General features: G+C 47.6%; 1 protein-coding gene across 3 annotated transcripts in view; it reads left to right on the top strand.

Annotated features, from left to right (window-relative positions):
- The window catches only part of LOC119453835 (uncharacterized), a 67495-nt gene that overhangs the window by 29142 nt on the left and 11339 nt on the right, over positions 1-27014 (top strand). For 2 of the 3 annotated variants that reach the window (XM_049666866.1, XM_037715880.2), the window contains 4 exons: positions 5887-5956; positions 15648-15842; positions 23222-23296; positions 25252-26642. In XM_049666866.1, the coding sequence (XP_049522823.1) occupies positions 5887-5956; positions 15648-15842; positions 23222-23296; positions 25252-25568 (657 nt within the window). In that variant the 3' untranslated portion in view covers positions 25569-26642. Of the gene's footprint in view, positions 1-5886; positions 5957-15647; positions 15843-23221; positions 23297-25251; positions 26643-27014 lie in introns of those variants that run through there. The other variant, XR_005192460.2, reaches the window with a different exon arrangement.

The raw sequence follows: 27014 nt of genomic DNA, 5'->3' as shown, positions 1-27014 counted from the left end.
TAAAGATAAACTGCATTGTGTTCTAGAAGAACCAGAGACTGAACTTGCCAATTTTCATAAATACTGAAACCACCGTAATGGCACAAATATGAAAAAAAATATATATATTTTGGAGCTTATCACATTGAGGAACTAGTGCTGGGGTTTTGATGCAGAATTTTAAAGAATGGAACTCTTCTAAATATCGACCTAGTATTACCATAAAATATAAAAAAATAGAATTTTTAAAGAATACTTTATCGCTCTAAAGTGTTTTCTCTTTAATCTCCTATGAACCCTTTGTCTTGTGTACATTGTGTCTTGCATCTTTTTGCTTGAACTTGAACTGCAGCCTTGATGCTGGTAAAAGGAGTAGTGCCACAAGGACAAATATAACAGCACACAGGGGTACACATGGCATCATGTTGCACCACGCATCTTGGTCCTTGTAATGCTGTGAAGTTTCCAGTATGGCAGACTAGCCACCCCACACCACAATTTTGAGGTTGGTTTGATATTAGTGGCGAAGCACCTTAGGGCCGAGCCTTGTCCCCCCCTCGTCGTCGTTGTCCGTAGCTCTGGTTTGCATGGAGTCCTCTTGGGGCGCTGCGGTGCACAAGGGCTATATAAGCGCTCGTTCCCGACGCGCGCTCTCTTTCTCTCTTCAGCCATGGATGATAACGGTCGCTTCTGATAACGGCGCGCCCACTATGGATGAAAAGGCGAGAGTGGCAGCTCAACTGCAAGCGGAGTCGAGGGCTCGCAAAGCTGCTGCAGCACGGCGACGCAGACAACAAGCGGACCCGGAGTCTAGGGCGCGGGAAGCTGCAGCAAAACAGCAACGCCGGCAAGCGGACCCGGAGCTGAGGGCTCGCGAAGCTGCAGCAGCACGGCAACGCCGGCATGCGGACCCGGAGCTGAGGGCTCGCGAAGCTGCAGCAGCACGGCAACGCCGGCAAGCGGACCTAGAGGCGGCGAGAGCGCGGGAAGCGGCGGCAAAACGCCGGAAGCGTTCTGTACCTGAGGTTGGTGGCGCCGATGCTCGGTTCAAGCGCGATTTTCCTTGACCGGAGTTTCGGGCACAGCTGCAAGGTATGCGATCGCCTGTGGTTCGATAACAATTTGACGAAAATCGCCAACATTCAAAACCAACAGTCTCGGACCAAAGCCATTGCTGTGCTACAGCGAGAGTTTGCCGGCGATGACGATCACAGTGAGTACTTGGTTTGCTCTACGTTTCCTCAACAACGCGTGGAATCGGGACCAATGTACCTGGTCCCGAATCTCCCCCGAGGCAGCTTAGCACAATACATCGATATAGCAATGCGTGACTATGACACAAAATACAAGAACGACCCCATCATACTGGCTGGTGACTTTAATGTAGACATCACGAATGACGACTGGCTTTTGCACCATATGACATTGCGATATGCTCCAAGATGCATTTCACATGAGAGAAAACGCTGTAGGTGGCGTTGTCACTTTACGAAGAGGCAGCGAGTCTTGAGCACGCCCTTCTAAATTTGGACGTGGGGTTCACACTCAACTTCTCGTTTGACAGCACCCCAACAACTTGGACGATTCCTGGCCTTGTTTTTGCGGACGACCTTGTGCTACTGGCCGAAAATGAAGCCCAACTGCAGCAGCTGGTTGAAACATCAGCCAAACACCTTGGCACCTTGGGCCTAGCCTTCAATTCGAGGAAGTCGGCGGTAGTACAGTTCTCTGGGGACCGGGAAAATCCGACTATGGTGCTCCCAGATGGCGAGAGGCTCCCGACAGCGGAAGAGTACCGCTATCTTGGTGTAGTGCTTAGTGCCTCAGATGGTGTCAACGCGGAACACGAGGCGCACCTGAGACAATCGGCACAGCGGGCCAGTCGCATACTGCGCCGACAATGCCTGTGGGGCTGTAGCCGATATCTCATGGTGCGCGAGCTGTGGAAGGCAGTGCATGTGCCTGGACTGACCTTCGCGAACTCAACCATATGCCTGACGGCACCAACCCGTGATTGGCTAGAACGTGGGCAGCGAGAGGTAGGCCGCCTGGCCCTGGGCTGCCATGGCCGAGTTGCCGTAGAGGCCATCCAGGGCGATGTCGGCTGGTCCTCCTTCGAGGCTCGAGAGGCCAAGAGCAAAATTGCGTTTGAGTGCCGTCTGCGCAACATGGATGACGGTAGGTGGGCGCGCAGGGTGTTTAGGTACGTCTACCTTAAAGGCATCCAGACACAATGTAGGGCGCGTGTCCAGTTCCTGAGGCGAAAATATGGCCTCTTGAACTATCCGGAAACCGGAGGAGCCAGGTGTGAGACGGCTAAAGGAGTTCAGGACCATGTGCGTGAGACAGAGCGAGAGCTGTGGAAATCGGCTATGGCCTCGAAGACGACGCTCCGCCTGTACTGCGACAACAAGGGGACCATCACACCGGAGCCGATCTACGACAACAGTGGTGGCAGCGCCCTCCTATTCGAGGCGCGTGCGGGCGCACTCCGAACTCTTGACTACCGCAGCCGGTTTGACTGCGCCCCCGAGGTGCAGGCCGCTGTGTGCAGGGTATGCGGTAGCGAGCGGGAGACGGCGGAGCATTTGGTCCTTAACTGTGCAAAGTTGTCTCCCACCCCAAAAGAGGGCACCACCATGCCGCAGGCCCTCGGATTTCTCGACGCTGAAGGTGGCCGCTGCTTCGAGGGCGTAGCCACAACTAAAGCTCGCCTAGAGCGGTGGTGGAGAGCGGTAAAACAATCGCGAACGGTGCCGGGTGTGACATAACTCCTATGTGGTATAGACTGTTTTTTCTTTCTTTTTTTTCTGTTTTTTTCTTTTGGCTAGGACACTAATATATTGAGTCCACCCGTTACAAAGGGTTCATTAGCCACAAATCATCATCATCATCACGTCGCCCGACCAGGCATGACGATCGACTAGCCGGATGAGCGCCCCGATTCGCGATGCGAATTTCCTTTTCTTTGCCTCAAATGGCACATCTTGCTCAGCCACTCGTGTTCGCGAAGATCGCAGCAACATTATAGCGACATATGCGCCCTATAAATTCGCGTATAACACGTCATTTCCTTGCGAGATCTAGGCCGTCTTGGCAAGCTTACCTCGGAGGCCGCGCGGACACGCCTCGAGTTTTGCTTCACTGCGGTCTTATTTTACGCGTCAAATTACTGTCTATAAAGGCACGCTTGAACGAAAACAACTGTTCTTGCTTGCAAAGATGAATTTAGTTCGAGTTGTTCGTTAAAGAAAGATGCAATCGGATTTCACTTAAATATATGTAACTGCCATTAATTGGCATGCACCGATGATTATGTTACATAAAAGTTGCCTTGGCTCGCTCAATATTTTCACGTTTGCAAGATTTCTTGAAAACTGGTATGTTATAAGCAAAATATGGTGCAATTATTGATAATTTTTGCAGTTTCAAAGCACTGCATGATTGCTGCCTTCTGTTTGGGTGGGAGCTTCTCGATCTTCTTCTTCAGTGCACTTTCTTCAGTCGCGCAATTTGCCTGTTTTTGCTGCGCGAGAGCCTCGTCCAAGCTTTTCGCTTTGGCTCTTAGGCGGCGCACCGTAGCTTGGGTCCTTGCCTATAGCTTCCTGGCGTAATTTTCCTTACGCTTTAGCTGCCTAGATCGACACCTCTGGTTGAGCAATAGCCTTCTGAGGTACTTGGAGGCGGTGCAGCACTTCTCGGGGCCACTTACAAGCCCCTTGCACTTCGTGGGGTAGAGGTTTTCATACCATCTTGTCATGTTGGAGCTGCGCGCAAGAGGGAACTCCACCGACCGCACAACGTCAGAACAGAGCTGCATGCTGTCAACAGCCTCTAGGAGGGATGGAGGATCGCAGTGCTCATCAAGTGAGAGCTCGACACCACGTACAAACACTTAGTGTTCGATCATGCTGTCCCCGCAACGAAACAGCACAAGCTTTTGGGCGTGAAGCAAGCTCATGATTGGCCCCAGTATGCAGACGCTATATGCGACAAAAAGGGAAGTTTCAGAAAAAAATGTGCTTACCCCACTGATTGGAAGGCACGATCACATTTTGGTAATCCAGAGTTGACGGCAAGCGTGGGTGCTTCATCCGATGTGTCGGGTGAGGCCACGTCGATTCGCTATTTCTTTTTTGTGGAGGTGTAAACTGTGGGTCCAACATTTCTTTCGGATTACTTTTCTTAGGCACTGGCTTGGAGATGTACTTGGGGACGTTTGGAAAGATCGTCAGTATCGCATCCGGCTGTAGCAATGGCCTGCTCCTTTCCAGGCGCACCAGCTCACCACTGATGATGTGTTCAAAGTGACGCGACACAAACTGCGGATCGAAATGCAGTTCGCACAAAGCGGCATTTCGTTCGAGTGGCTTGTCCACCCGAGGTATGTTGCGCTGCCACTTTCGGTACGTCTCCTCGTCTTGGTACCCCGAAGAGCGACTTCTTTTTGCACGATTTGTAACCAGTCGCGCAGACAGGCACAAAACAGCGACTTTGACGGCAGCTCATCCCTGAGCACTTGTCGGCACCGCGCGAAACATTACTTCGCACGAGAATTTCCAACAGAAAGCGGGAGAAACTCGCGAACCAATTCGTATCGGGCGCGCAGCTTGACGTATAAACGAGTGCGAGCGCCCCCTGGCGGATGCATCACAAGCGGCGACGGTGGTTGCCATAGGAGCCGCCGGGCGGTAATCACACTTCCCTATTCTAGCCACTGTAACATCGCGGCCAGCTTGTCGTGACCGTATCGTGGCGTTCGACGTCGCATCTGACCAGGCCGCCGGAGTCCGAAAAATCGAACGGCGCGCTGTAGAGCGTCCGAACTATCGGTCGTGGTTATACATTACTTCAATGGGACGAGTGGCGGTGCCGCGAAGGTGTCCGAATAAACGAGCATGTCCGAATTTTCAGCGTCCGAATAAACGGTCGGCGACTCGCTGTAAGCAACCAACAACAACCAGGGGGATGTGTATAGACCTCGTCTTTGTGAACTGCAGATTACATTCCATCCAAGAACCCTTCGCTCTGCATTTCACTGATCACAAGGCAGTCTTAATGAAGGGAAAACGAAGTCCGCACCTCAATACTATATACGACCAATAAAACAGCGTGTTGTCACTCATTTCCATGTTCGAGTGGGCAATGTACGGGGGATTCACGGTTACCCTAATGATCCCCCGGTGCTTCGCCCACTCATCATCATTCACTTCGTGGATATGCGGTGTTTTCTTTGTTTTCTCTTGCCCCTCACCAGGTTTGAGCATTGCAAGCAGACAAGCACAGTGTTTGGATCACATGGTGACAGTCGTGCCTGCAAAGTATCAAGTGGCTGCACGGCAATAAAACTCCTAAAATTTTAAATAGAAGCCACACAGGCATCAGTGTCATAGGATTACATGGTATGATGAGGCTAGGAAATTGAAGGACATCCATTTTGTCCGCTTTAATTTTACTATTGGATGAGGTGTACAGAATTGTCATATCACTTTTCATTGCTGAGTTACAGAGTTGTAAACTTGACAGTTTCATTTTCTTAAAATTTGCAATTTTCGACAATATTTACAAAAACAATTCACAGCCTAAATCAAAATTTGGTTTCCAACAATCACTAGATTTTAACTTTTTTTTGTAATGTAGGAAACCTCGTTATAAAATCAGTGCCGTAGTTGCCGAGAAAAACCGATTTCTCCATTTCCATGTATTTAGAAAGCACCCCCTGAGCTTATGGTTCCTCTTCACTTTTTCGTTTTGGTAAGTGCATTCGTCACTGCGCCGAGGAATTAACCCCGTGAACATTCCGCAGACAAGATGCCAAGATCATATTCATCCTTACTTGAAGAGGCTGCTAGCAGTACTTCACTGTAGTTGTGCCTTATTTTTTTTTTTTTTTTGATTTTTTTGCAGGCACGCTCTGTCCCCAAGAAACCTGTGAGCAGTGCAGAAATCTCGAGTGCACACAGTCTTCCAGATACAGGTCAGTGTTCTGCGTTCTCTTCCCGTACTGGCGATTTGGCCGTGCAACATGCAAGGGATGCAGAAAGAAATGACTACGCTTGCGGTAAATGCTCTATTGGCCATACTGACTGGTGTTTAACACTAGCCTTATGGACCTCAAAAGCTTCGTCTTAAGCAGCACCATCTTCAAACTTATCACTACACTGCACATAATGCACATGCAATGCTGTCTAGCCACAGCGATAGAGTGGTGCATGAGATTACAAAAGCACTTCTTTTAATTCACAAGTCTGGTGATATGTGTGTTGCAAAGCCTTATGCACGTCTTTAGCCCTTTAAAGGGGAACTTCGCATTATCAGGTTGCCGTTGTGCCTGAACATAACTATTGTCGTGCCAGAATTTGTTCGATGCTAAAAAAAAGCACCAATTACATTTAAACCTCGATATAACGAAGTGGGCAAAATTTGCACTTCATTATATTGAAATTGGCCTTTTTAGGCAAATAAACACAGTCCATGACGGATTTTTTTTATACGTAAGGTATTGTTAAGTTTTCCAAATCATTGGGCACTCGAAAAAACTAATTTGAATGAGAAATAAATTTAATTTTGTTGAATTTGAGAGTTGGCGGTCAAAGGTTGGTTTATTGCTGCATTGACAATATCTTCACATCAGCGGAATGAAGCGAAGCCTGCGACGTTTTCATGTCCACTACACCTTCGCTGCTCATAGTGTCACCCACCGTGAGAGGACATGAAATGACAGGCGACAACCTGTTGTTCCTGGCCACCTTGTTTGCTTTAAATTTTTGACATTGCGCACAGGCCACAAAAAAGAGCAAGATTAGGTACGGCATCCAAAATTTTGGTATCAGTTATGCATTGAATAAAAAAGTTCCAGTATTGCTTGAAATGCGAAGCATTGATAGCTATAGCAAAGTACTATTAGACAGCAACACCAAGGTTTGTAGTTTTACCTGCTGTATAAATTGCAGTAAGCATTTGCTTAGTAATTAAATTAACGAGCAGTGTACCTTGCATGCAGAGGCATACATGAACAGATCACTCTCAATGACTGCGGACACCGGCATTCAGAACACTGGTGTGATTAAGAGCGCAGGCACACGGCAATGCTGCGATGTGACACTGCAACATAATTATGAACTTTTATTCCTCTTAGTGGATTTGCATCGCCAACATACGATGTAGGGCAAATAGCTGCTGATTGCAATTTGAAAACCACGGTGGGCATGTCAGATCACATGTGAGCTTGCACAAACATGAACATTTCATGTGGATACAAATGTTGGGACGACACTGACATTCCGCCTATGCAAGTTTTTTCAGCTGGCTCCCACCCCTTGCCTTTTGTCTAAGCATCTCGCATACTATGATGGCATCGCCTTGGCGCTCTTTGGCCACATCTGGCCCTTGCGCCAATAAACTCCAACAATCATCATTACTATGATGGTCTATAGTGCATCATAGACTGCACCTCCTCTCTCAACTGCATAGTTGAGCCTTCGATGCCATCACACAGCAGTTGGAAAACTTGCACACAGACAGTGTGCTTTATTATTTATGTTATGGATGGATGGGAAACTAGAAAAAAGGCACATCTAGTAACGTTTGAGGTGTGTCATGTACTCAGCGAAAATGAAAAATTGGATACTACAGAAACTTCGTCATAAAAAGGGGCATTTATAGCACACAACTACTTGTGTATAGTTGACGACGTCATGACTTTCTGTAGAAATGCATTCCACTCAACTCTTTTCCTTTAAAAAGAAAAGAAAATGATTGCTATGCATTCATTTGCACTCATGGCAACAAAATGATCTGTCTGTTTTTTTGTTTTTCTCTGGTATATCTAAACCTACCATACAGACATGTGTAAGGGTCGCACTTTTTCTTTCACAATTTTGATGCGGTGCGGCCCTTATGTGGTACCGAACCTTTTGGTCAAAATGGTGCTGGTGCAGCTTTCACTTGTGCACACCCCAAATCTCTGGATGTACTATTGCATCAGAGGTCAACGCGCAGCTCTCGCCATCTAGCAACAGCACGCGGAAGTACGCAGCGCGCCAAAAATTCGGCGATGCACATGCGTGGCATCGGGCCACCGGACGCAATTGCTTCTGTGTTGGAAATATTTTTATCCAAATTTTTGGCTACCAAGTTGGGGGTGCGGCCGTTACACGAGTCTGTATGTTAATTAAACCTCCATGTATGTGTTGAAATGAAGTTTTCCTTGGTTATTCATTATGATCAACTTGATTTGTAAGTCGCATATTTTTGCCATGATTCACCAGATTGATTTCTAAAACGTGTAGCAAATATTTGCTGGTGGTAGGTTTGGTATGTGAAGTGAACAATTTTCTTCTGTACGTCTTCAGTGTAAGCAGCGTTCTTTTCTAAATGACATTCTCAGACAACATCATCATGCTTGAGAACATCCATGATAATGATGAATGTGCTGTCACAGTGTTGTGTCAGTAAATATGCAGAAAAACGAAGAAGGAATTAAAAATGAGTTAAACTTTCTGTCGGGACAACTTGTGCTCTGTGGGGTCTCACTCGGGCTCTTGGTACAAAGGAATGACAACAGAGTAGGGTAAACAATCAAAAGGGCATTTATTGCGCCTTTCATACACTAATGCACGCTAGCCGAATTACTATGCATAGAACATTCACATGGGCGCGCGACAAATCATGCTATGACGCTATCGCCTAGTCGTTCACGTGTACGGTCACGCGAACAGTGGCATGTTCGAAATGATCCGTGTTCGTCCATACCGGTGCCCTGCTCCTAGCCTCGCGAGACGGTCTCGCGAAGCGTGGATCAGCGCACGCGCGGAACGTCCGCATTGCTCACCGCCCCCAAAATGAAGAGGAAGCGCCTTCCACCTTTCGCTCCCAAGTCACCCCGCCGTTCGTGACGTTAGCATCGCGACACTCACGCCATCTCTCGCAATGCGCCGCAACCACCACGACCTCTGCTGGCGCTGAGCCACGCGGAGAAGCCGGATTACAGGAGAGACAAGCTATGCGGGGAAAACAACATCAGGGGACGCATGAGAGTCGCGCATCCCCACAGCTCTGATGGGTAATTAATGCTGAAGTGTCAGTGCTAGTGGCGAGCGTTATTGGCTGTCATTAAACCTTAATCATACTCATCATATCCGATGACTATTTAGTAAACCTGTTGTACTGTATGTTCTAGAGCAATTGCGGGGGCTCACGTAGATTCAAGATTGTAAAACACTCTTTGCATCGCGTGTGCAATATGATTGGACGTGCCTGTTTAGCTGTCAAATTCATTTGAAATATTAGGTCTATGTATTGTTTATTTCATTTCCGACTGTATGCAAATTTATCTTATATTTAGTTTTCCTGAAAGATTTGAAAAAAAAATTATTTTTTGATGTTTCGGTAAACAAAAGGTATCGGTGGTTTCTGCGTGATTCAAGAAATCTAATAACGCCAGGCTTATTGCTTAGTGTTTCCTATAACAGACAGAGCGCTAAGGCTAGCCTTTTTGGATTTCTCAAACCAAGCAGAAGCGATCGATAGAGAGAGAGAACAACTTTATTTAAAAATAGACCCCAATCTGGGTCCACTAAAAAGAGCGAGGCCTAACCTTCAGACAGGCCCAGAAGTTTAAGGTGTACGAGCAGTGCTTTCATAATGTCTGGGGAGGAGTCCGCCAACCACTCCTCCAGGGTCGCAGGTCTTCGTGTATGTAGGTATTTGACTGAGGCTCCCACATAGTGGCTGTGCATGGATACCCGGATCATCCCACAGAATGTGGGCTTTATCCGGGAAACCACCGCACGCCACAAACAGGGAGGCCCGTCCTTGCCTTGTATGTAGTGCTGAATGTAGGGGGTCAGTAGAGTGTGTGCTTGCGCATGCCGCACTAGAGCCTCCTCGTGTCGTGCTATGGAGTGGGGTGGATTTGGATAAACTCTGCAGGTTGCTACGCATTTCGTCGAATCTTTCACGCCGGTCGGAATGCGCCAGAGCAAGTAATTCGGAACGGTTCAGTGAATCCGGCCACCACAGGGGAGGGTCCGGGAGACTTGCGCGGGACGTGGCATGTGCCACTTCATTCCTTCTAATCCTCGAGTGACCAGGTATACACTGTACCCGCACACGTATGGAAGGGTGGGCATCCAAGTGGTTAGCTAGTGCGTTGTAATGCGCGTCTGGAATGCCACCTGTCGTGAGGGTTTGACAGGCTGCTTGACTATCTGTGCGTATGAGTATATTACAGGCATGTGGGTTGGGCATGGTAACGGCCTCCACAACGGCCGTGATTTCTGCCAGGCGTTGCGTGCTCATGTTGTAATGGACAGTGGTACTCCATCAGTAGCTGTCCCTGTCCGGTAGCCCTCGCAGTTCTGAGACAGAGATGCGTTCGTGTACAAGATACACTCTCCTCTGTTTTCGTGAAGATGTTGGGATCGTGCTTGGCATCGTCCTGGCTGTCTGTCTGGGTCCATGTGCCGTGGCACAGGTTCGATGGTGATCTGGTCGAGTGTCGCCCATGGGGGCCGGGTTGCTACGAATGCGGGTGGTGAAGGTATATCGTAGCCCAACTCACTAAGCAGGGCGTGTCCTTGTGCGGAGAGTTTGAGGTGGGTAAGTTGTGCTTCACGGTGAAGTTGAGCCAGCTCGTCGAGTTTAGGAAGGATCACCATATCTTGAACCCTAGCGTACTTAGCGTATTGTGGGGTACCCAATATTGTACGAGAGATTTGACAGAGTATGGTTTCAAGCAGCAGGCGCAAGTTGGAATACGCTAGCGCAAGACAGGGGTAATTGGAGATCGCAGGGAGAGGCCTTCGTCCTGCAGTGGACATAAAATATAGGCTGATGATGATGATGATGATGGTTTTAAGCTTGGATTTTTGCGTCTTGGTAATTTTTATATATGGGTATTGATACGTGACGCGGAGTATGGCTAGGGCCAGGGTCATGCGCTTGAGTTGATGTTCTTTGATGCCTCTTAGCTTACGCGTAGTGCGTTTCAAGAGGCGGTGAACTTGCTGTAATTGTTCGGTTGTATGTTGAAGCCATTCCTTGGACTTGCCGTCGTCTTGCAGCCAGAAGCCTAGCACTTTTATGTAGGGCTTCCTAGGAATGGGGTCGTTCTGTATGGAGAGTGTAATGAGTTGCCAATCTTCCCGAGCCTTTGGAAGTTTCCATTCGTGACGACGATATACTCTGATTTGGCATTGGATAGAGTGAGTCCTCTTTCTTGAAGGTACCGAGCTGTGGTGTCAACGGCCGACTGTAGTGTGAGTTGTATTTGTGATGGTGAACCTTTGCAGGTCCAGAGGGTGATGTCGTCTGCATATATTGTAAAATGAAGGTCTGGCACTGCTCCTGAGATTGCGCATCAGACCGTTGAGAGCGAGGGAGAAGAGGGTTGGTGACAGAATCGACCCTTGCTGGCACCCCTTGTTGGAGGTACCGTGCGTCTGCTTCTACCTCATTTACCTTCACAGAAACCGTGCGGTCAGTAAGAAACTTTCGGACATAGTTATATAGCTTCTGTCCCGGTCGGATCTTTCTTAGGCCTTCGAGAACCGCTTCATGGGCGATGTGGTCAAAAGCACCCTTGAGGTCCAGGCCAACTATGGCGCGCAGTAGAGAAGTACTGTATTCAGTCTACACATCCTGCAAAGCAAGCATCGCATCTTGCGTAGACATGTGTTTTCGGAATCCAATTACACGTGGGTCGACCGGATATGCCATGTCCTGTTTCCAGAGTAGTCGTGATAGTGCCATGCGCTCCATAAGTTTTTCTGGACACGACGTCAGAGAAATGGGGCGGAGATTCGCAATTTCGTGTGGGATCTTATTGGATTTGGGAATGGAAATGATCGTGGCCATTTTCCATGCTGAGGGTGTATTGCCTGTGTCCCAAACTTGGTGTGAGGAGGTATTGCAGGCTGAGTGTCGGGTAAATTTCGTAACATCTTGTTAGTTATCCCGTCCCGTCCCGGTGCTGTCTGCCGTTTACAGGCATTGATGGAAGTTCTCAGCTCACCCATGGTGAAGGGGCAGTCGAGATTGGAAGGAGTGTGGTCTGCCAATACAGGTAGACGTGTGCTACGAATTATGGTAGCTGTTGGGAAAAAGTGGTCCGTGATTTGTTCTGCTAAGGTTTTCGAGTCAATTCCCTTCTTTAGTTGTAAAACCTCTAGGTGGTTCTTTCGTTTGGGTTGTCCAAGCAGCGTGCGAAAGAGAGACCACGCTCTGCCCGTGTGTAGGTAGTTACCTGCATGCTCGCAGATATCCAGCCAGTTGTCGGTAGCCAACTTGTCCGCGTACTCTTGAGCTTCTTGCGTGATCTCCTCTATGCAGGCTCTGAGACGTTTGTTTAGTTTGTTGGCGTTTCCATCTCCTCATTAGGGCATGCCTTTTGTCCCAGAGCGTTACGAGGTGTCGATCAATTTGTGGGTTGTCCTCGTTGCGTTGGACTGTTTTGGTGGTTTGTCTATGTGCTGTGCGGAGAGAGTGATTCCACGCGTCTTGTGTAGACGTTTGGAATTTTGTAGTCACCTTACGAAAGGCATCCCAGTCTGTGAGTTCCGTGGCAATAGAGTAGTAACCACGCTTGGGACCTTGTCGATTAGGTAAGGGAATGGTAATTTCGAGGATGCAGTGATAACTGCCGAATGTTTCGTCTAAATTACGCCAATCGGGTGTCTTTCTTGTCCTGCCCCATGCCAAATCAGGGATTCGTGTCGCGTTGTACAGAATTTCCGCTTCTGGTTGGTATGCCGAGGTCATTGAGAAGAGAGAGGTGGTGTGTGTGGGCCAAGTCGAGAAGGATCCTCCCGGTCGCCGAGGAGTCTGGGTAGCCCCAGTAGGCATGACGGCTATTGAAGTCAGCCTGTCCACAGCAAGTGTGACTTTTCAAGCTGCCTAAGGAGGTGGTGCCAAGGGGTTCGTTGAATTTTCGTATTAGGTAACCGATATGTGTTGAGAATGTTCATGTCGTACTCTTGGAAAAATCGGCATTTTAAGAGAATGCTTTCTTCATTGTCATTAATAAGGTCATCGAGGTGTTCCTGCACAGCCGTGTGTCGGTCCAATACCAGCGTTGTTGCCATGATTCGGTATGTGACCTGTTCAATCCCATACCCATGTTTTACTGGGATGCTAGGAGCACTGTAGGTTGCATAGCCTGGTAAAGAGATCGACGCTAATGGTTCCTGGAGAACTATCACATCGGGCTTACGCGAGGATCGCGCGATGAAATGTAAGAGGGAGTTACGTTCATGGCGAATTCCCCAACAGTTCCACTGCCAGACAATAATCCCCGCAGTGTGCTGTGACAGAACGGACTGAGAGTTATTCCACGTTGCCATTATTGGTATTGACGTGCTTGTATGGGTGTGCCTAGTCACATGCTGTAACGCGGCTGTGCGTAGATGCTGCGGTTCGGAGGAGGTCAACCGATTGCGCGAGCGCTCCAAGTTGTTTAAGTATCTCTGCTTGTTGTGTTTGCATTTATACTTGTTGCTTCTGCAGAAGATTAAGTTGTCTTTCTATGGTTTCTAATCGCACATGCGTCTCGGCTTTATATGCGAGAAAGTGTCCCGGAGGCTTCTGATTCCTGTAGGCCAGCGCAAGAGGGAGTCGATGCGGTTGAAGGTGTAGTGGTGTTATGTAGTTTGCTAACACTGCGACCCAGAGGAGTGCCTGGGTTGCTTCTGTGGGGGTTCTTCGGAATGCGCGGGTGGCTTCTGGGAGAGCAGGGCCCACACAAAACTTGAGGTTTTCGGCTTGGGTGGTGGCGGGGTTGGCGTCGATCTTTTCGTTGAGTATCCTGGCAGACTGCCAGATCTGGGTCTGGGCTCCGGTTTTGGGTCCGGTGTGGTATCTCGTAGAGCTTCAAAGCGGTTGTGGAGCGGTAGCGAGGGGTAGTTTTGGTCGTTTTTCTTAGAATGTTTGGTTGCTATACTCTGGCTTGTTTGGCCGTGTTAGGGCTGACCGGAGTCCTTTGTTGTGGTCTTGAGTCGTCTCCTTTCTGCAGCGAGGCGGGTGAGCTTGTTAGCCTGCTGTTTCTTGGGGCACCGTGGGTCGCGAGCACCGTGCGGTCCCTCGCAGTTGAAGCATCTAACTTCACATTCGTGCGCTGTTCGGGCGGGTCGTTGGGCTCCTAGGAGGGAACTGTTGACCACATGTCTCACGAGTGAATTCATGAGCCGTGGAACACACATCGGCGCGGTGGCCAATGGTGAAACAAATGGTGCACTGCACAGCCCGAGGGCGAAAATGTTGTGTCTTTGTGAGCCACAGGCCCATCTTGACTTCCTTGGGCACCGTGGCACCCTTAACAGTGAGGAGTATAGTCTCTGACTGGCCTAGTCGCCGTGCTGCCAAAATTTGCCGGTCTTCGATGCTAGTCGTCCGGGATATCCTTAGGGAGCCCATGGACTGCGCAGCGTGCGTACTGTGCTTCGGCTGCCACGTGGGCGGTCACATTGTGTCATTCTCCATCGAGTGTCATTGAGCGCAAGCCAGCGAGTTTCGGAGTCGCTGATTCCTGCCTGCTCGTTGCCGCGACGAGGTTCTGCAGCTGTCTGACTTGTATATTGACGTCACACACCTCAGACGCCGTGAGCCCGGCAGCGACGTCGATGGCGTTCGTGACTTGATGTGTCGTATACTTGGCAAGGTTGAGTTTTGTGCCCAGCCTCATGATAATGGTCTGAGGGCTAACGTGGGGTCGCACCACATGCATAGGAGTGAGGTTCTTTTCTTCAAGTTGGTCTTGTAACAGCTCCATGGCTGCTTCTTCGTCCATGACGCCGGAACGCCCAGTCGTGTTTGCCCCAGCCGCCGGCGAGGCTCCGACGGTTAGGGACAGCGAGGCCGCCGTGTCGCAGATCCAAAAAAAGGCACCCGAAATGGGAGTACACTGCTCCGGCTTACCCTACATGATGTCCATGGGGTGCCGGAACACTGGTTGCATCTGTGAGAAGAATTGAGCGTCGTATATCCGACGGGTCAGGTATTTTGGGCGAAAATCGCGGAGCCTTGGCGAGGTGTGTCTTGTCGCCTCGGCTGGTGTCGGCGTCACCCCATCGATACTATCGAGAAATAAATTTTTGCAAATTTTGGGAAACTGAAATAAAGGAAACTTGTTTGAAATTAGAACCCAGTGAGAGAAACAAAAATGGAGCTCATATTCAAATATAGTACTCGCATAAAATTAAGGTCTACAATGCTTTCTTGTGCTGTAACTTGAAAAATAAAGATTAAAAAACATTTCTTGGTCTAGGACCCAGTTTTCTTCTTTAATAAGGACTGCTTTATGAAGGCCATTTTACTATGCCAGCAGATTAGTTGAGTGCAATCATCTACAGCAATAAGGGACTTGTACATTTTTCATAGACAGCTTAGATATATGTAGGTACTAGCACTGCTGCCGCCATGCTGAGAGTCGCAGACTGTTTGGGCTGGTCATGCAATATGTAGAGAAAGTCACTGATAACCTACTAGGGTGACTGAGTGGCTACCAAAGGAATGAAAATGCAGTTGAGAATGGCAGCTGACCAGGCAGTGTGATAAGATTTGCAGGCTGTGGTTGGCCGACGCAAGACAGAGGCAAATTGGAGATTGCTTTTCTTCAGTGGACATTCAATAGTCCGATGATGACGATGTTTTATGGTTGTTCCAATGTGCAGGTCGTGTTCCCGTCTATGCCAGTGTACGACGTACAATTGGGCCCCGTCGTACACTGTCTGGAGACACAGATGCGACGGCGGGAGCGGCACGGAGCACGGGTACCACGGAATTGGAGAGGCCTCGATTAGGCGTCCTCACCAGGTTGGCACAGAACCTTGTGAAGAACGTGAAGGACTCTGAGCAGCAGGAAACAGGTGCATTGCTGCTATTATTTTAGTCGACTTTCGTTATTTTGACTGGCAGGACCGATGAAATGAAAACTAATTATCCGACAGGTTCAGTTAAGGTTGTAGGCCGCACAAAAGTTCTTTTTTTGAATAGGAAGCCAGGATTTCAATTTCTTTTTCTGCTGAATAAGCATGTCTTATTTATCTTTTCCAACTATTTAAAGTGCAGGAAATGGTTCATTTTATTTTTTGGCAGGTAATTTCTGTCATAAAATGTGGTAAAAGTGCTAGTCGCGCCAGCAATGATAAATAACTGATGAATTACTGAAATGAGTAAAGCTTTGGCATTTATGTAGCTATGTGTGGGACCTATGCAATGAATCAGGATAAATGCAATGTGATTAATATTAAGAAAGTCATGTCTGAAAAACTATACAAAGTGAAAAAATTTCCCAATTTGGACTAAATTTATTTGCAAAATGAGCTGTAAATACAAAAATATGCCATCAATTACTTTGGTCCTAGTTTGTTGTGCACATCTCTATGTGAGGAATGAGTGTGCGAAATTTCATTTCAGGATATTCATTCAGAAAAAAAGTTATCAAAGTTTGCGTAACATGAGGTGGAGGAAAATCTTGTTTTGAGAAAAATGTAAAAAAGGTCTTGTAAACCATGTGAAGGATGTCAAAAACAACAGAGAGACCTAAAATGCACCAGCTTCATAACTGGAGCCTCGATGATCTGCACTAGAGTCTCCTTTTGTTCATGTGGCTGCTTGTCGACAACATAAACCAGTGCAATGTGGTTTCGGTTGGGCAATACGAGGGTATGGGTTGGAAAACTCACTGCAACTTCCAAACTTATGAAGATAGGAATATCCTTTCTTTTGTAACATGTTGCTGAACGTTTGGGTATTCATAAAAGGTAAAAAAAATAAAAAATCAATCCCGTGCAAAAAACTTTACTTTCAAATGTAGCCTCCCACCTTAAACGAGAGACAGAAAAAATAAGTCGGAACACATCACCGCTTCATTTGGCAGTACATTGCTTGATCCTAACACTCCCCTGAATCAAATGCGCACCCACCTTTTATGGGTTCAAAGTAGAAAACCAATGTAAAAACTACATTAGAGCTCTTAAAGTAGAAATGTAATGTGCAATGTGTATCCGATTTTCTAGCAAGAAACATGTAGCATGTCTCCAATTCTGGCAATTAGAAAAAAAGATTTTAGCAGAAACAATTTACGATGCCCAAGTTATGTGAGAGCATTCACACATCACACACACACTTTTTCTAATTCTGCCGGATGATCCTCATGCTTTTCAACAAAGTACAATTTCTGTCTGTGGAGTCTTGTTCCTCGTCTTGCAATTCACTTTTCATTTTGCAGATTCTAACTGCTGCACCGCTTGGCATTTACATGTGTAATTTTATGTAGTCACTAGCGACGGATGTCAAACTACCAATGCCCCTGGTGTCGTGCTGAGCATCACATTGAGTAGCGTCAACAATCGCGCTATGCGAGTGTCCTACTGTCACGTGTATCCGCGCCCCTTGTCAACTGTTGGCGGGGCGCCGAGAATAATTGCTGGCTCACCATGCTACAGGCCCTCGTTCCATTACACTCACTAGGAACTAAACTTTTCTCATTTCTGTTTTATATGCAGTCATTGTTTTGGGGTTAGGCCAACATGGGTGGGAGCAGGCAAAGAATGCTCTTGCATTAAAGGGAGGGGACCACACTTAGAAGGAAAAACGTAGTCTGTGAAGGAGATTTTTCTGCACAAAACAACCTTGCAGGGCTGCTGACCTTTGAAACTGCACATTCTGCTATAAATCACTCAGCCCATGGCAACAGCCCGGTACAACTATAATAAAGGGGCTTTAGTTAAGACATGGTAAGTGAACCGCAGGAGACTAGCCACGACTATCTGGTGTTGAGGGACCGGGCAAGGCGCTGCTTAGCAAAACATAAGCATGTTTACATGGTGAAAGTCACAGACAAGAAAGTAAGAAAACGGGGAAGGAGGCACGTTCTTGCCTTTTTGAAACGCCTGGGCGATGAAAGCACATAGCATCGCGTTAATCAATAGCCCCCTTCCCGTCGCTCCAGTCATTGTCGTCGATGCGTTGTCCTTGGGCAGATTGCAACACCTTCTAAACAGAAAACCATCTGTGCTGACAAACATAAACTTCACCGAGGTGCAGGCGACACGGGAGGAGTCTTTGCTACTAATAAACCCAGCCCACTGATCTCTCTCACCTGCCTCATAAATGGAAATCTGTCTGCCCAAACTGTGGTATGTCCGCACTCCACAGATCCTTTCCCTACTTTCCTTGTACCTCAAATGCATTTGTGTAGCTCCTCTTCATCCAGTGATGCCTGATGAAAGTGCTTTTTGATGTTGACAGAAATTCCAATGTTCAAGCTGCAAAACTTCAGCCGTAAGTCAAGGACATTGGGGTTCAAGTTCGGACCTGTCCACATGGTGTTGATTGTAGGAGAGTCAGAATCACGAGAAGCGTCGAATACCACTCCTACTTTCGTCGTCGTTCTGCCGCGTCTCGGTAAAACTCAGTGTTGCATATTATTATGCAATATGTTCGCTTGTACTGTTCGGTGTGACGTTCTCTGCGATGTCGTTGTGGTAGTAGCTCGTAATGCAGAATTTACCTTCCGAGAAGCAAATTTTTCTAATTAGCTTTCGTAGTGAAGACGGCGCATCGTCATCATCATTTGCGTTCCATTGACCACAGATGCCAAGCACACGAGGTAGTATTCTTAAGCGGTCACTCTTAGAGATACAGAGATACTATCACTTTCACGAGATAGTATTACGCGATTCTGCATCGGACTTGCCGAAATATGGGCCGAGAGCATTTCTGGCACTCTGCACTGATAGCGAGTTTGGCGCAGCACCAGAAATGCTGGTGGCCCTATGCGTGCGCCGCCGCAACCGGTGCCGAGTCAGACAAAATCTCAGGAACGTAATAGCATCTTCGAAAGTGATTGTAGTGAAGCACAATATGAATCCACGGCAGTTTAAGAAAACACGTTCTGCGGCCGTCTCATGATGTGATGACGCTGTGTCCGACGGCTCTGACGGTATGCTATTGCCAACACCACAACGCGGTTTTGGATTTCGCATCCGATTGTAATGTGCATGGAATTTTCTGACCCATTTTCTCGGAAAGAAAGGTGCACGTTAGATTCGTGCAAATGTAATAAGTGTCACAGCTAACGTTGATGCAGAACCTTGTTCATTAGATGGTCATTCAGATTGCCATTTCGTATTTAAGTTCTCTCTTGTCAAAAGTAATCAGTACTACAGTCGCCGACCGTTTATTCGGACGCTGAAAATTCGGACATGCTCGTTTATTCGGACACCTTCGCGGCACCGCCACTCGTCCCATTGAAGTAATGTATAACCACGACCGATAGTTGGGACGCTCTACAGCGCGCCGTTCGATTTTTCGGACTCCTGCGGCCTGGTCAGATGCGACGTCGACCGCCACGATACGGTCACGACAAGCTGACCGCGATGTTTACATTTTGCTAGGTTGCCAGCACTGAAAGAGCGCGCTTGCTATGGTTGGATTGCTGGTGTCTAAATCGACGCAGCAGTTGCCGATCTCGAAGGCTATACTTTTGTTGGCTGCACTTATTGGTGGTCGTGTTTCGGATTTAGCCAGTCCAGTATCCATTCACTGTATACCGCGACCAAACAGCAGGCCAGGCCAAGCCAGTGTGCTTGGAAGTCGGTGCTCGGCCTTTGAGTTGTCAGTTGTTACGTGACCTAGGCCTTGTCAAGAGCTACCTTTCAAGTCTCGCTCTTTTGCTTAGTGCAGGCGTTCTCAAGTACGTTCATCCCAGGGAACCCTGCTAAGCTCCATAAACTGCCAAGGAACACCCCCCCCCCCCCCCCCCAAATTAACCGAATGTCGAATTATCGAGGGTATCACGAAAACAAACAAATGCTTCACTACGTCAACACGATTTTATTTACTCAATGAATCGTCAAATCTTGTTTCTGTTTAGCACAAGACCAGTGCCGAAGCTGAAATTCTCTTCATCTCATGACTGATTAGCGCTAGCAGCGGCGAAGGCCTCGCTACATGCTTCGCGGCACGCGTTTTCATCTGAGACGCGCTTTGCAACAACGGGCGCACACCCCGATTATTTTTTCGCCACTCAGCTGCTCGCCAACAAATTGTCCGTCCATCGCGATGTAGCCGGTGCTTTTTATCTTCGACAGCTTTGCACTGAGACAAAGCGAAACTACTGCTTGCCGCAACCGCTGCGGACGAAACCGCGGCCGCTATCGACGCGATCATGGACGGCGACCTTGCGGTTCAGAAGGCAGGCGGCTGACGCACGCACCAAGTCAAAACGAAACTACCTTTCGCTGCAAGAAGTGCGGACGAAACTGCGGTCGCTATCGACGCTGCCATGGGAGGCGACTACGCAGTTGTGAAGGCAGGCAGCCGATGCGCGCATCGAGTGAAAACGAAACTACTATTTGCCGCAACCGCTGCGGACGAAACTGCGGTGGTTATCGACGCGATCAGAGATAGTGCGTACGGAGGCACGCGGCTAGCCGTCAACGCGGTGTTACGCGCGGCGATAAACGCAAGAATAAAGGCTTTAAAGGCACAATTAGGCACGAAGCGCTTCGGCGTTGCTGTCAGTCACGTGCCGCGTACGATTGCCGCTGAGGACCACGGCGATGCGGACTGCGCCGCTTCGTTTCGGTTGGACGCTACGCCGTTCTTGCTCTTCTGCGGCGCGCATTTGCGGTGCTCCGCGTTTTTTTTTTTTTTTTTTAATTTTTCCTCCAACGTATAGGTCAGTGCGCACGCTATCGGCACCTACCCTATCTACAAATAGGAGAAAGGCGCATGGTGGTAAGCTACGGCCTCCGAGATTCAAGTGCGAAAACTTAGGCGCGCTGCCCGTTCTGAGAGGTTGGGTGGCTACAAGCTCCTTGCGTATTTATTGCGCAGTTCGCGCGTTGCTGTTACGCACTGTGATGTGCTTTTTGACACTCGGGCATGGGTAATGGAGGTTCTTTGGATCAAGCGCACCTCGTGTTTGCCGTTTTAGACACTTGTCGAGAGCGGGACCAGGGAAAATTTATTAGTGGCTCGCGAAACCCCGAGCAGGGGCCTGCGGAACCCGCAGGTTCCGCGGAACCCACTTTGAGAACCCATGGAAGCCTTAGTGTGTTAGGCCTGATTTGCTTGTTCGATCTCTTCCAGTCGTCGCGTAGTGCGAAATGGCTCCGACGCCTCCCGTGCCATCTGCGCCGACGAGACGCGGCAATTACAAGACTGTCTATAGCCAGACACTGTCGGAAATAAGGCTGACCTGATCGCGTGTAAGCGTGCATCTGTACAGTCGCGCATTGACAATTTTTTCCGTCCACTGGGACCATAAAAGTACTTTTTTCTGGCGAATCCTTTTTTTCGGACTCTCGATTATTCGGATTTTTTCGCGGTTCCCGTCGAGTCCGAATAAACGGTCGGCGACTGTATAGCCTGATCTCTGCTTTGGGCTTCAAGGCTCAAGTAGTCCAGAAGAACAGGCATATCATCTGGTCTGTCATAGGGCCGCTTGTATTTGTCAACAAGATGAGCTGAGTGTAACGGAGTACCATTTCTGCTGGCAGTTTCCGTATTATAGTAGTTTTCAAAAGCACTCCATATTTTTTTTCTTCAGCGCCAAGGCTACGAAGGGATCAACACGAGTCTGTGTTGCCTTATGCAACCATTAATGCCCTTTGAAATCTTTGAAAGAGCGGACTGCGTAGGTTTAGAAGACAGCACATGTGGTCGTGTGTGGTCATTAACGATCAGTAACTCCTGACCAAATTATTCTTTGAGACGTTCTATAGCTGTGTTGCAACTCTCATAAGTTGTCGGCTGGCCGCTCATGACCTCTTCTACTTTACCCGCCCGGTAGCTCTGAAAATTTTTGTTTGTCAGCATCTGTCAGATATTAGTTCTTGTGAAATGTGAAAATTGATCCCAAAATTATGGCTATTTAGTGAGGTCACCATGGAACTTTGCCCTGTCATGCTTAGCTGGCTTAACCTGGGCACATCATTGATGAGAGTAATTGTGATACCTGCGTAGTCCGTAGTTGGAGCTTGGACAAAATGCAATCCTCTAAAAGCTTTGTAAGAACGACACATTATTGATGCTGTCCGATGCTTTGAATCTCCTTAAGAATATCATCCATAACCTGCTCTTCTACCTGGTAATTAAGGTGTGCAAGTATAATTTCTTTTACCTTCAATAGGTGATGGGTTTGTCAGCTGGCCAAATGGTGTCAGTTCTGTCTGCATAAGAGCTGAAAGGGCCGACATGTCATTAATCGTGACCGCCATTTAAACAGTACCACGTTACAATCGCAGTCTTTCCATGTTGTCGTTGGAATCGTTCTTCGTTTCTGATGCTGCATTGGTGCTTTGATCGTGTTGGTTGGTCATCCTTTTAAATAGAAGGCTCACTTCATCATCAGGGGTCTTCAGCTGAATATCACAATCCTGGTCACAACACCATACTGTTGAAAACCATGAAGCAGAGCCAAGGTAGAGGATGTCATCTTTATTTGACTCTTGAGAAAAAGTAGACAAGTCAAAAGAATACTGGCACGTGCTCGTGTCCTCACTCGCTTGTCCTTTCTCCTTCTCTTCGTTTGCAGAGCTCATTAGTATTTAACAGTGTGAAAGGTAAATTTTCATTTACACCCAAAGCTGAAATGAGCGGTGCAATGTGTCAGCAGGCATGAGGAACTTTGTGTAGTTATTCACTTGTTATAAATTAATTGCACTTAATGCATTATCAGCCATAGTGAGAATATGAGATTGCATCAGTATCAAGATTACTGCTGGCTCAACTTTCTGGCTCGCCTCTCTGCGTGCCTCACTGCCAGTGAAAACAATCGCATATATTAGTAGGCATCACTTCGACAAATAAACACGTTGGATTAATAAGGCACATTCACACTTGTTACTGATGGAGGTCACACGATTCACTGTACTGGCGACCAGTGTTCTCACCAGCAAGTGCAACTACCCGATGCCGCACCGGAAATGCCTCGTGATTGGTGCTGTTAGCATCTGGTGACACAGCTCGCAGTGCCACCGTCACAAAAAATAAGCGTCAGCCTATACAGACGTCTTGCTCCTGCGCCTCTGATTGGTTCAGTATGTTGGCAGCTGAAACAACTGAAAAATTGAGCAGCCAGTGACCGAGTCAAGACAACCATTTGCGACTGGTCGCAGACCAGCTTGGTCGTGCAACCTCCGAGAGTCGCCAGCGTGAATGAGTCCTTAGGCACCATGTAGTTTGACACTTTATTTGAGCATGTTGAATAATAATCTCCACTTGCTTTTCACAGGCCTTGCTGCCAGCAGAGATGACAACGTTCGTGATTTGGATGCTGGAGGAGAGGACTTTACTGCTGCATCTTTTGGTACGCAAGGGAACCAAGAATGTGTGCCTGGAGTGTGAAAGACCACCTTACTAGCTAGTTCCATTTGCAAATGATTGCACTCTTTGTAGTGCAGACATTGTTACTGTCAAATTTTTGCATGGTGGTACAAAATTGCTTTTATAGGCCTTTTCAACCGTTGCAGTGTGCGTACTTTAATAACAATTCACAATACACTTATTTTGCCTTACGCAGTAAAATTCTTCAACCGTCAAGGCCAAACCAACTAGAGTAAAGCGGTTACGGACTTACTCAAAATGATTGGAGAAATGCAGAAGCTTAAATCAAAGAAGCGTTAACAATTGCTTCTAATTATGTTAGCAAAAACAGCAACAATAATATGAATCCAAGCCTTAATTGGTAACTGAAACATAACACAACGTGGTTAGTAGAACTAACAGGCAATACTTATTCTGAAGCTTTTTTTTTTTCTTTTTCGCTTTTTGTCTGTTGGTGTCCCTTTAGCACTGTGTATAATGTCTGTACAAGTACAAATATTTAACGACAGACATTTTTTCATATAGTTTTGTACCTTCTTGAACCACTTCAACACAGCATGTGGTAATGCGGTTATGTAGCGTTTTTTTTTTTCTTTCTTCTGTGTTCTGATTCAGCATTTTTCTTATTTGTGGTTGGTCTTGCTATCTTTGCCAGCGAACATTGCGAACTTGCCGTGACCCGCCAGATTTCAGATCCTTGACAGGATGGCAGATAATGCAAACCTGACAGGCAAACAGCGCTTGCTCTTTACCGTCGGCGCCAGCTACGGCAGAGCTGTGGTCAAGTCACATGTTGAGCGGTCCTTTCGTCCGTTGCGCAGATTGGCTCTCATCATCGGCCTATATTTATGTCAACTGAAGGATGAAGGCCTCTCCCTGCGATCTCCAATTACCCTTGCCTTGCGCTAGCTAATTCCAACTTGCGCATGCAAATTTCCTAACTTCATCACCCCACCTAGTTTTCTGCTCTCCGCGACTGTGTTTCCCGTCTCTTGTTATCCATTCTGTAAGCCAATAGTCCACCGGTTATCCATCGTCCGCACGCATTAGGTGGCCTGCTTAATGTCAATGTCTTAATGTCAATTAGATAAAATATTGGCTATCCCTGTTTGCTCTCTGATCCACGCCGCTCTCTTCCTGTCTCTCTTAACGTTAGACCTAACATTTCTCGTTACATCGTTCTTTGTGCGGTCCTTAACTTGTTCTCGAGCTTCTTTGTTAACCTCCAAGTTTTTGCCCCATATGTTAGCACAGGTAGAGTGCAATGATTGTACACTTTTCTTTTCAACGACAGTGGTAAGCTCTCAGTCAGGATTTGGCAATGCCTGCCGTGTGCACTGCAACCCAGTTTTATTCTTCTGTAAATTTCCTTCTCATGATCAGGGTCCCCTGTGACTAGATAAACGTACTCCTTTACAGACTCTAGAGGCTGACTAGCGATCCTGAAGTCTTGTTCCCTTGCCAGGCTATTGAACATTATCTTTGTCTTCTGCATATTGACCTTACGATAACCCAACTGCCATAAAGTTGGGTTGGACTTAGAAAAAAAAAAAAAAAACAGGAAAAGAAAAATAAAAGATTGCTGCGAAAGACAGGTCCACTATTAAACTGAGAACCTCATGGGTATTCAGTAAAACAGAATGTCACTATATTCATTAGTTTCAGCAGAGATTCTGTTGATAAAAGAGAACATATCGTCCAGACTTTCCTGTACTAGAACTGAGCTGTAATCAGCGCTGGCATACTAATTCTTGCCCGAAATTTGAAAGCTTTCAATCTTGTGAAACATTTTGTAATATTTGATTCGATATTCGGCTTTTTCTTGATTCAATTCGCAATCTACTATTTGGTATTCACACACCCCTACTATAAACTAAACGAAAAATTGAATTAGCCCTCCAAGCTGGATAACATGATCTCCTTTTCATTTATTTGCAGGGCTCTGGAGCGAGGAAGAGACCAAGCTGCTTCTAGATTACTACACAACGTACACGCGCCAGGTTGGGCCCCACGACCGTTTCAAGACAAAAAAACTCATGTATGAGGAAATTGCTCGCGAAATGTCTCGCGTGTTAAATACACAGCGCACCCCAGAGCAATGCAGGTCTAGATTGACCACTTTGCGAAAACAGAGGAGGAAGGCTGACAAGAATTACGAAGCATCCGGCGATGTCGGGTGTTGTGCTCCCCGTGAAGCCGAGTCTGCCGTCGACGACGTCCTTGTGCCAGAGGTGATTCTGGAGTGTGAAAAGTGACCTAACTGTGCAACCCACGTGGCACTTCCGATGGGACAGAAATCGTCTGCCCGTGTGACAACCACCCCATCCACAAGTAAGGGGCTACTGCAGGGGAAATGGAGATGACGGGGAGCATTCTTTTTGGGGCTTCAAACAGTGATTGTATCAGGCACATCAGCATCTTTTTTGAAAAAGAAGTAGATCGTGCCAGCGGCCAGTTGCCCAGATACCCCTTCACGACATTACCGTCGAATTGTTGACTTCCGAAAGCTTCTGTGAGTGGCCTAGACATATAAAAGTCACATGGTGGCAAGTCATAGTTATAGGGAGGGTGTTCCAGCGGTGTCCAACCCATTTCCCATAACTTTCTACGTGACGTGTGACAGCTGCACTGTGAGGTCTGGCTCACAATGCAGTACTGCCTCACAGTGCAAGTATTGATTGGTCAGACCTTTTGTGGCGATAAGCAAGTTTAGCTTCACTGAAAAGCTCATCGTAATATGCAGCGTTGATGGTGTGACGATCATGCAAGGAATAAATGTGGCTCTGACGGGGGCTGCCTCACCTTTCTTTCTGTTCTTCATGCATGCTTGTTTTGACTCGGACATGCATAGGTGCACCCAGCTTTTATCGCAGCTAAAAAGTCACTTCGAACAATCATCACGCTGAGGGTCGCTCTCACACGTACAAATGTGCCGACCACGGTGTAAGAAGATATCCGACGGCGCGCTGGGCCGAGAGAGCGGCCACTTCGTGTGACCGGAAGTGAGCGCCGCCGCTAGGGGCAGCACGTGTTCAGGAGGCCTTGGAGAAGCGGCGCAACAGTGGATAATTTACGACCTCCGCCAGCACACCCATACCCAAAGATATGCAATTTTTCGTTATTTAGACGCCAAATCCTGAGCAGGTAGAAGGTTTCATGCCACTTAATGTCAAAATACCGTCATTTCGAACACGAGAGAGACGCGTCGTCTGCTCGAGCAGACGGCGCGCTGCGCTTACCGCTGCTCGCCGCGTCGGAGTCAATCGGAATGTTGGCAGAAATATAAAGGGACGTTCCTCCAACCAAGTAGAGTCGTTTTAAGCAGGCGAACGACATATATTCATCGAAATAAAGCACTTCTGCCGCGCGTGCCCTTAAAAGCGACAGCAAAGCGAGCGAAAAAGTGGCCCCTAGAATAGGTGCTGCCCCTTGCGGCAGAGGCGTGCGTAGAGTCACACTAAGTGGCCGCGCTTCACGCCGCCGTCGGATCACCTTCCTTTTTTACACCGTGGTGCCGACTTCTGTTCTGCAGTCAGGAGAAAAGGCCTACTAGGCAGACACTTTAGTATTCCTAGGATGTTTACCTTTGTGATTATGGATTGAGCACTTCCATAACTTCTCCCTATCTTTTCAAAGGTGGGCATAAATTTTGGAAATTAATTTTGGATACATTCAAGGCGTTGGTTGCCCTTCAGAGGATT

Source organism: Dermacentor silvarum, chromosome 5, assembly GCF_013339745.2.
Source record: "Dermacentor silvarum isolate Dsil-2018 chromosome 5, BIME_Dsil_1.4, whole genome shotgun sequence".
NCBI classification, from domain to species: domain Eukaryota; kingdom Metazoa; phylum Arthropoda; class Arachnida; order Ixodida; family Ixodidae; genus Dermacentor; species Dermacentor silvarum.
Note: the sequence above shows the minus strand (reverse complement) of the source record. Positions and strands in the feature narration are given on the sequence as shown.